Below are 10,354 nucleotides of genomic sequence, written 5' to 3'. Positions count from 1 at the left end.
ACCAAGGCATGCAACCAATGCCGCTAGTAGACCCTAATGTAGCAGATTTCCATCAGTATATATATTATGGGAAACGTCAGAAGTTGGAGGTATTATTAATATTGTAGGGTATTTGCTGACAGCAACTTTCATATTGTCAATTAGGCGGCCATTTGGTCACGTGACCAAATGCTAAGTTTTTATTGGCTGAAATGCAATAAGCCTGTTTTGATAGTAATATTGGATGGAATAAGACGGGTTTGCAAGAAAGTAGAGTTAAAAGTTTTTTTTTCTATGGGAATATGTAGCTTTTGCAACATCGTATTGCAAATATATTGTATAGAATATACATATTTCATTCACCGGTCAAATAAAAATTGGAATACGTCAGTTTTGTAAAAATACCCCTCAAATTTTAACATTTTTAGTGTAGGTACCATCCTTCACGTCCTGTGGAATATTGTATAAAAGTAGTAGTGATTGATCCGTCGCAGTTCACATATACCTAAATGTCAAATTTAATTTATTATAAGCCTACTTAAAAATCTATCATTAAGGAACAGCGAATAATGAACAATATCACTTCAATAAGTTTTATTGATTTATTTATTATATATTTTACATATTTACAGGTTATAATACACAATATCGTATCAACACATAATATTTTCATGTTTCTAAGTTTTCTTGTTTAAAATATGATTTTTTTAAAAGCATTATTAATTTACCACAAGCATTTTGTTCTATGACAATCGTCTTAGCATAGTGGCAGGGGGTATAACTCCGATCGAAAATTGGAACCGAATATTGTTGCCTTACTAGGTATATTCACCAATGAAAAACTCTGAAAGTCTATGGAATAAACTGGAGACCGTACTGGATTATATCATGCTAGGTTCCCATCGTTCTAACTTTTTCATTAATGATTTAACCTGTATCTATAGTAAAAATGTTCAACATGTTACTCAAGTTTTTAATTTTCTTGACGTGAGGTAATATCTTAACATTTCAAACATTTCTATTTTTAAAATATTTTAGGCTACTAAGTAGGCTCCGAATGAGAATTGTTCTGTCTATATATTGGCAGATCTATGGTTAAATAGAGGACCAATTTGTTTCACACAAAAATACCGAAATATCGATCTAGTGAGTAGTTTATTTATGCATAGTGGTCCACTCTAAAAAGGTGACCTCGGATAAAAAAATCTCATTGGAATGTTTGAGGAAGAGCAGAAAAAACCATTATAAATCTAGTGAACATGAGTCTAACCTCATTAAGAATCGTAAGCTTTTCATGCATTGGTCTGATTGGTCATGTGGAAAAAGTACAGATGACATGGGTTGCAAAATCCTGACAAATCTCGACCCTTATGAAAACAACCCAAGGGCAAACCGGGAAAAATATGAACTGACTGTGAAGAAGATTCAAGCAGGATGGGAAGATGGTGGGAAGGCTTGAGGACCGGTGAAGAATTGTTAGGGACCGGACCGGTTTGGAATATTTGTAGTTGAGGCCAAATTCCATTTTTGGTATACTAGGTGAAGAACGCTAAATCATTTCTGCACTCACCCCATAACTGCTGAGATTATTTCAATAATATAGATCTATTTAATAAGTTTTTCTATTTACAAAATCTCAGTCTCTCTCGGAGATGTAAATTTTAGTTTGCCATAGGCCAAAGGTCTAAATATTTTTTTCTATAACTACTGGTTTGCCAGACAGTCCTCGATCTCAACAACTCATGCGTCTAATGGTAGACTGGCATAAAATATATATTACTTTACACTAGCGAAGACCCGTGGAAAATCACGGGATATTATAATTGTAGGATTTGTGAAGCTGAAAGTACTTGCTTCTAGTTCACATTGCCTTTAAAAAAATCATCGTCAATACATTTTTTTCTTGACAAATTAGACAGATATCAGAAATTTAGCCTTCGAAAAGAACACCGTTCATAAACTTTAAAAATCATCAGTCAATTTTTTCCAAGTGTAGAAGTAGGTATTAATTAAAAAAAAAAATTCTGATTATAGGTAGGTACCTACCTACTTTATCGCTAGTCGGAATTCATAGAGTTCAATAATTGTCAAGTCAAAAAGCAATAATTTTTTTAATGAAATGCTAGTATTTATTTAATTATTTGGCCGATAAAAATAAGCCGACGTAGCACAGTAGTTTCGTGCACCTGACCGGCAATCAGAAGGTGCGGGTTCAATTCCCGTCGGCGGCATTTCTTATTTTTTCTCTGAAGATTTTTTCAATTTATATTGCTTATTTGTCATACAGTTCAGTTTCAATTTTGAAAATTTCAAAGCAAATTTTAGTTAATTAGGCAAGAATGTTTAATTTTCATTCCTTCCAAGCTACTCGACTCCACTGCCTTTGGACTAGCAAACCAATTACATCCATAGAGTTACATCATATTTGATTAGATCCAAGCACACACTTTTTATAAAACAACTTTCTCACTGATTATTCCAGTGACATCAATTAGCATTCTTGGCAACCTTTACAGTAGTTGTGCAAGAATTGTACACCTTATCGTAGTGATTGATATCACTCACTTTGGTGTAAGTATCTAATATCTCTTTGTTAGTCTTGGCCGTTGCTTCAGCAGTGATGTCTTCCTTAAACATGTCTACAAAAGAGTTCCTGAATCCGAATTTGAACAGGATTAAGAATGGAAAATATGTGACCAAGAACATGCATAGTTTGATTTGAGAGTTGAAATACATTCTAGCAAAAACATTGGCGAGGTAGTGTGAAAATAAGCCAAAGCACATAGACAAGACGAATCTGTCATACCAACTCAAAGCATTAAAGATATCATCTCCTTCAATGAATTTCTCATTTACGATCTTTCCATTTCTAGATGCTGACAGTTCTCGCATTAGTTTGTTAGATTTTTGAGGGTTTGGATAATGGAGTTGTTTTTTGATGCCTTCTTTCCTTTGTGCTGATGTGTAGAAGCCCTGGACTCCCACGAGGTTGTAGGTAAAGTAGATGAAGGACTTGACGGTAATCATGGGCATGAAGTTCCAGATTCCGTTGATCAGCTCCGTGGTCATGAAAAAGAAGTACTCTGGAGGGTTGCGGAGAAGTTGGACGTAGGCTTCCTTGCAGACGGCTTCGGTGACTTCTCTGGTTTCTTGCACGGAGGGTCGACAAAGGTTATATCTGAAAAAAAAAATACAATTAATATATTACCAAATGCCACGTGCCCGGCGTTGTTTGACTTTTATATTTAAACCTTCCGGAAGAAATCCTCTAAATATTTCGATTTATGACTATACAATGCTTTCAAATCGATTATCAATTTTTATTAATCTGACATATTTAATATGTTTTTTCATCTGATAGTATTATTATGTTAATGACTGTACATTTAAGGATTGTTGTACACGGAAGTGGTGCCCTCTGTTATTTTCAAAAAGAACCGCTAATGTTTTCAAGCAGCAAAAAACCCGTGGCAACGGATTTTATCTGCTAGCAGTATTAATAAATATTATTTAAACTACCCGATAAATCTACAAAAGGGGGAGGGTTTACTGGAAATATGCCTAGAATCTTGAAAAAGTAAAGAAATTTATTTTTATATCACACTACATTTCAACATTATTTTTCAGAAATCATGGAAAAAAGTTTTAAACGTTTGTTTTTTTTTCTGACAGTTATGTGTATTGACATAACGAGCTGAAATTTTTAGTACTTAGAACTACATTAAATTTTTTCCGAAAATGCTGCACAAATTTCATGACACCTAACACCAGAGTTTTCGCTGAGACAAACATACATAAATTCTTATATTATGTGTTTACACTGATTAATTAATTTTATGTTGCATCGAGATCTTATGATTACCAACCCCTATGTCAAATTGCCTTTGCAACTAATTTTCCTCTTTATTTATACTATATAAAGATGATCATTAACTAACTCGCAAAACTTGATATACAGGGTGTCCGGAAACTCGTAGTACAAGCGGGAAACTGGTGAATCTACATCACATTTGGAGTCGATTTTGTAGTATATTTTTTTTTTATTTGAGCTTTCGTTATCGAGTAAATCGAGTTTGAAGTTGATTTTTTTTTTTTTTTTTAATCAAATTTTTATAAATTATTACTGAAGATCAAAGTACCCAACTAATTAAAACTATTTGAAAGTAAAACAAATGAAGAAACTCGGATTTGAAGCATTATTTTGAAATCACCCTTCATTTAACCCGGTGTAATCATAAAATATTTCTGCTCTGCAGGGTTAAAACATCTGTTATTCAACCCTAAACACCAGAAAAAATTTTAACCCTTAAATAGCCGAAAAATATTTTTTTTTGTTTGTTTTTTTTTTTTTTTTTGAAAATGCTCAAATCAAAAAATTTTATGTTTTTTTGGGTTCCCCATGTGGTGTAGATTCTCCAGTTTCCCGCTTGTACTACGAGTTTCCGGACACCGTGTATAGTCTTATCTTTAGTATTGGAGTCTAAATAAATACATTAATTTAACAACATTACCACGGAAAAAAGGAAATCAAAAGAAAAAAGAAATACAAAAAAAGGGACGCTAACAGCACGCGGCGTTCCCAAGCGGTCACCCATCCAAGTACTGACCGCGCCCAATGTTGCTTAACTTCGGTGATCGGACGAGAACCGGTGTGTTCAACATGATATGGTCGTTGGCGAATAGGATTATATAGATAAGAGTTATAATATAAATTCCACATTATTACGAATTCGGTACTTAGTGAGAATAAAATCCGATAGAGGCCTCTTTCACGAAAACTTCGAACAACCATGACAAAACTTCACAGAGAAATGTAGAGAAGTGCTGCCGTTATTATTTATATAAGTAGGTACATAATATGAAGTATTCAATGAAGGCCTATTATTCAACGAGTTCTTTTTCATCCCTTTCAGATTTATATACATATATAATATATTAATGTACCTACCTAATTATATCGTTCAGGGGCTATTCAACACCATCTTGATAACTTATCCACAGAATAACCTATGGTTTCGATTAATGGTTTATTTATTTACAAAGTCTGTTTACTATTCGATACTCGAACGTTTGAATAATAGCTATTCTACATGTTGAGAGTATTTATTTGTTAATTTTTTAATATACCTTATCCTATTGATAAGCTATTAAGAATATGGCGAAATACCACATCGTATATATCAAGTGATTTTCAAAAAACGACCATAAATACAAATACGATACAAAATCACGACATGTGTCGCATGTGTCATGTTTTGGAATCAAAATAATGACCAGAAAATTAACAAAAGCGTTTTTTACCACATAAATTTTGCCGCAATGCAGCAAAGCGAACGATGTACACGAGGAAATAAAAAAGGGGTATTTAAAAAAAAAAAGACAAAAAGGGGACCAACGGCACGCGGAGTTCCCAAGCGGTCACCCATCCAAGCACTGACCGCGCCCAATGTTACTTAACTTCGGTGATCGGACGAGAACCGGTGTGTTCAACATGGTATGGTCGTTGGCGGAAAAACGAGATTGAAATAAAATTTATATATTTTTGATTTTGATTTTATGGATTCTTTCGTAATCCTCTAACTAGCTAGGGCTTATAACAATACCCTTCATGTTTCTAACTAACTTTCGTTCGGAACTTGTTAATCTTTATGATATTCCCGGATACAATTCGTATCACTATTGTAGAAAACAAAAATCCGGTGGAGGCATCTTGTTATATATAAAGAATAACCTTTCCTTTTCGCAAATATTTCTGGACACCAAATTTTTTGAGAACGTTTTTGGAATATTGACACTTCCAAATAAGAGCACTTTAAATGTCTTAGCAATATACCGACCTCCGAATCTAAATAAGCTATCATTTTTGTCAGAAATATCCTCTGTGTTTGAAAACAATATTAAATCAAATGAAAGTGTAATATTTTTCGGCGACATAAATTTAAATTTACTAAACAAAAATGATCCTATCATAATAAATTATGAAAATATTCTTACAAATAACTATTTGAAAAAATGTATAGATGGCGTCACTAGGGAAGTAATTGTTAAACAGAAAATAAATAGTTCATGTATCGATCATTTCTACGTGCGAATAAGCGGTAAACTGCCCGCTGGATTAACCAGTACAATCTTCGCATGTGTATGTGACTATAACATTGCCGATCACAACACAACAGCTATAAGTATACGCTATAACTCGGTAGATAATTTAAACTCAAATGATTATAATAAAGTTAAAATTCTTTCGCAAAAACTGGTTGATAAACATATTTGTAATTATGATTGGAAATCGCTTCTAAAGGAAACCGAATGTTCTGTTATTTATTTGAAAATTAAAAATTATTTTGATGACTTGTATAAAAAAAGCACAATTGAAATAAGCAAAAAATCAAAAAACCGACCGCACGCCATAAATGAATGGATATCTACTGATGCACTTTATAAAATTAAAAAAAGAGATTTTTTATACAAACGTTGGAGAAATGCTCCAACAAACAAATACTATGAAAAAGAATATAAGTGTTTTCGAAATATTTTAAATAAATTGTTAATAAAATTAAAAACCTCATACTATAATGATAAATTCAAAAATATATTTCAAGACTCAAAAAAAACATGGGACGAATGTAATCAAATTTTAGGAAAGAAATGTAAAAATGATTGTGACCAAGTTGCATCCAAATATTTGATGAAAGATCGGACCGAAGAAAGCGTAACAAATGACTTTGTTGATTATTTCTCTGACAATGTTTGCAATATGTTACATAAATGTAATCACAGGACAACTGGGTTTGAACCAGAGGAGATGCCTCAAAGCATGTACCTACCTAGGGCTAAAATTGCTGATATAGAAAACATTGTGAAGCAACTTAAAAGCTCTTCTCCTGGAATCGATAATATCAGAATGAGCGATATTAAAAAACATATATTAACATTAGGTCCAATTATAACCCATTTTGTAAACAGAATCTTATTTGAAGCAAAAATTCCAGATGATTTAAAATGTAGTATTATCAGACCCATTTATAAAGGAGGTGATCACACCATTTTGGGTAATTATAGACCAATCAGTATTTTGCCATCACTCGAAAAAATTCTTGAAAAATACATTCAAATTAAATTAATAAAATATTTGGAAGATTTTTCTATTATTGATACTAACCAATATGGATTCCAAAAAAAGGGCACTGAAGTGCTACTTCAAAAGTTTTCCAGCTTGATAAATAATAATTTAAATAATAAACATCATGTATTAGTCTTATTTATAGATTATTCCAAGGCATTTGACACTATAAACCATAAAAAATTGTTGAAAATACTAGAAATCATAGGAATAAGAGGGAAACTTCTAAAACTATTTGAAAATTATTTGAACAACAGGTGCATGCAAATAAAGCTTTTGAACACATTAAGTAAAAAAAGAAAAATCTTAGCAGGTGTTCCTCAAGGCTCCATATTAGGTCCTATTTTATATATAATTTATGTATCTTTTATTAAATTTATTTTTAAACATGTAAAACACTTTGTGTACGCGGATGATACTGCATTGGTGTTTTCTTGCAGTGATTTGCAATTATGTATTGAACTTTTACAAAAAGATTACATTGAACTTTTAAAATGGTCTCACGACTCTGGCCTAATCATAAATGCAAAAAAAACTAAATTGATACACATTAGATCACCCAATGCCAAGGTAAATACTATTATACCCGAAATTAAAACACACAATTCAGATTGCCTACATGTTGGTATCCCTGCGATGTGTACATGTGAAAATATTGAACTGGTTAAAAAATATGTTTATTTAGGTGTTATTATTGATTGTTTTTTCAAATGGGATTTACAGATAAATAAAGTCTGTGAACGACTGAGATCTATTATTAGTAGATTATATAAATTAAAATTTTATGTTCCAATATGCACAATTCGAATAATTTATTTATCACTAGCTGAATCTATCATAAGGTATGGAATTACAGCTTGGGGATTTTCCTCTAAAACAAATATAAATCATGTTCAAGCAGTTCAAAATTCTCTTGTTAAATTATTAGCTCATAAAAGTTTATATGAACAAAGGCATAATGTTCCACACCTTTATCAAAATCTGAAAATCCTCTCGGTAAGAGCAATTATGTGGTATAAAATAATTTTTCAGCACATAAATAGCCCTATGTACATAAATAGACTGGAACACACTTACAATACTCGATTTACATTAAATGAAGGACTAATCGTACCAAAGCATGTAAACAAATATGGAAAAAGAACGCTAGACTACATGATACCAAATTGTTTAAATATGTTACGTGCAGAAATCAAAAAATGTACAAATATAAAAATAAATTTTTTGTTGAAAAATTGGCTAGCTGAAAGAAATAGTTTGTACTAGACTCTAATACAAACTATTTCTAACTGCATACGCTTTAATTGTTTTTTGTTTTTATTTTTATTGTATTACACCTCTCATGATATGAATGTATACATTTGATATAATCTGTTTAAGTTAAAAGCACCCAATGACAAACTACTTTAAAGTAGTTTATTGGGACTTTTTGATTTTTGTATATTATTTTGATATTTAATAAAAAAAAAATAAAAAAAAAAAAACTAGTACTGCGGCTGATTAGCCTTGTGAACTTCATGTAGTATAAATGAGTTCTTAGTGAGGAGATTAGTGAGAAAAAAATCCGATAGAAGCCTCTTTCGCATTACCTGTGTGCGAAATGTTACCATCACAAACTTTCATAGAAATAAAAAGAAATGCGACGTATACATACTCGAATATATATATTTTTTACATTAACCCCGCGCAGGAGGCCCTAAGAAAAATAATTTCCCTCAGGGCCTATGTCATCGTTTGAGATGCTGACCTATGGCCGAGGTGTTGGTACATTTAGCATACATATTACACGGTGTCGGGAAACTCGTAGTATAACCCGGAAATTGGAGAATCTACATCACATTTGTAAATTCACCAATTTTCAGAGTTGGCGAAAAAAAGGTAAAATAATCGAAATGATGTTCAAAAGATTTGTATTATGGCTAAATGAAAAGGAAAGAACAGATATTCAAAATATTCTAAATAAATAACATTTCATACAACTTCTCACGAAATTATATAAATTTCTCACGAAATTATATAATATTCAAATAAAACAAATGCGAGAAACTGCAATTTTGCAATACTAATTATCATGTAACCGCTATATCTATATTCAATTGTCACAAAATTTAATTTACTTTTATCTATGTTACATAGGCAATCTTCTCATGGAATGTAACAAATAAAAAAAAAAATAAAAAAAGTATGTATGTAAATATTTAATATACCACCACATAATTGTATCTTTTTGTCTTTTTACATACATATATATATATTTTTTTAAATACATACATTTCTTTTGGAACAAATATAATATGTGATTTACCCGCCTCGGAACAGACTTTGTCTAGTGAGGCGGGTAAAAGAAAAGAAAACAATGTAAACAACCATGAAATTAAATAAACGCCCGGGTTGCCGGCACTGAAACTGAAACTGAAAAAAAAACTGATGAACGAAAAAATGTTTTGCGGTTTCTACTATGTGATGTAGATTCATCAGTTTCCCCTTTGAACTACGAGTTTCCGGACGTCGTGCATAATACAAAGAAGGCCAAATATTTAACGGTTGAGTTCTTCTTCATCCTTATTTCAGGTTTATAATATTTTTAATGTGTGACATTAAATACGTTAAGATAGAAATATAAATAACCAAAATATTACGGTAACATCATTCCGCATACGGTAGCCCACCGTCCTTCAGAAATGAACGTACGTATCTCTCAATACCCTACTCGCTGTCGCAGACCATAAATAATCGAAACATTACATTACCATCATATGCCATTTTGGTCAGAAGGAAGTTTTCAAACGTCAAAAATGGCTGATTAACTTGCCTATCATCGATCCCCATACAGAAGCCCACCGTCCTCCAGAAGTGGATATATCCTTCAATGTCCTCTTCATTGTCACAGACCATCCCGATGTTCTTGGCCCTGATGAGGCCGAAGCCGTAGAAGGAGAACTGAGTGAGGACCAGGTCCCTTTGGGAGATGTGACCGCCGCCCTTTCTCTGCGAGGTCTTACTGGCTCTTAAATGCCTGGCACGAACTGTCATGAGCGATTTCCATGCACTGGAAAGAGATAAACAAAAAGTGATTGGTTTATTGATGCAACAACTTAATCAAGCAATTTGTAGAAAGCGAACAATTGTGCGAGTTGGCGACCCGCTGCTCAATGAAAAGGAAACATTTTTTAACCCGCCACCAAAGCGAATCGAGCTGGTTGTAGAAGAACCGTTCCCTTTCTGACTGCCGGTAACTCGAGTCGCGCACTG

General features: G+C 32.5%; 1 protein-coding gene and 2 non-coding genes across 7 annotated transcripts in view; all 3 read right to left on the bottom strand.

Moving 5' to 3' along the window:
- Positions 1–568: 568 nt before the first annotated feature.
- Positions 569–10,354, bottom strand: part of LOC149412810 (uncharacterized) — a 39,094-nt gene continuing 29,308 nt past the window's right edge. For all 5 annotated transcript variants that reach the window (XM_089645433.1, XM_089645430.1, XM_089645429.1 and 2 more), the window contains 2 exons: positions 9,915–10,151; positions 569–3,157 (listed from right to left, as the gene is read on the bottom strand). In XM_089645433.1, coding sequence (XP_089501559.1) covers positions 2,467–3,157; positions 9,915–10,151 — 928 coding nt within the window. In that variant the 3' untranslated portion in view covers positions 569–2,466. The remainder of the gene's footprint in view (positions 3,158–9,914; positions 10,152–10,354) is intronic.
- LOC149412812 (5S ribosomal RNA) lies at positions 4,538–4,656 on the bottom strand. The gene has a single exon (XR_016304526.1). It is a non-coding gene; the product is annotated as a 5S ribosomal RNA (ribosomal RNA).
- On the bottom strand, positions 5,369–5,487 carry LOC149412811 (5S ribosomal RNA). The gene has a single exon (XR_016304525.1). It is a non-coding gene; the product is annotated as a 5S ribosomal RNA (ribosomal RNA).

The sequence above is a fragment of the Hesperophylax consimilis genome, chromosome 22 (genome assembly GCF_061612785.1).
Source record: "Hesperophylax consimilis isolate HC1 chromosome 22, BYU_Hcon_1.0, whole genome shotgun sequence".
Lineage (NCBI taxonomy): Eukaryota > Metazoa > Arthropoda > Insecta > Trichoptera > Limnephilidae > Hesperophylax > Hesperophylax consimilis.
Note: the sequence above shows the minus strand (reverse complement) of the source record. Positions and strands in the feature narration are given on the sequence as shown.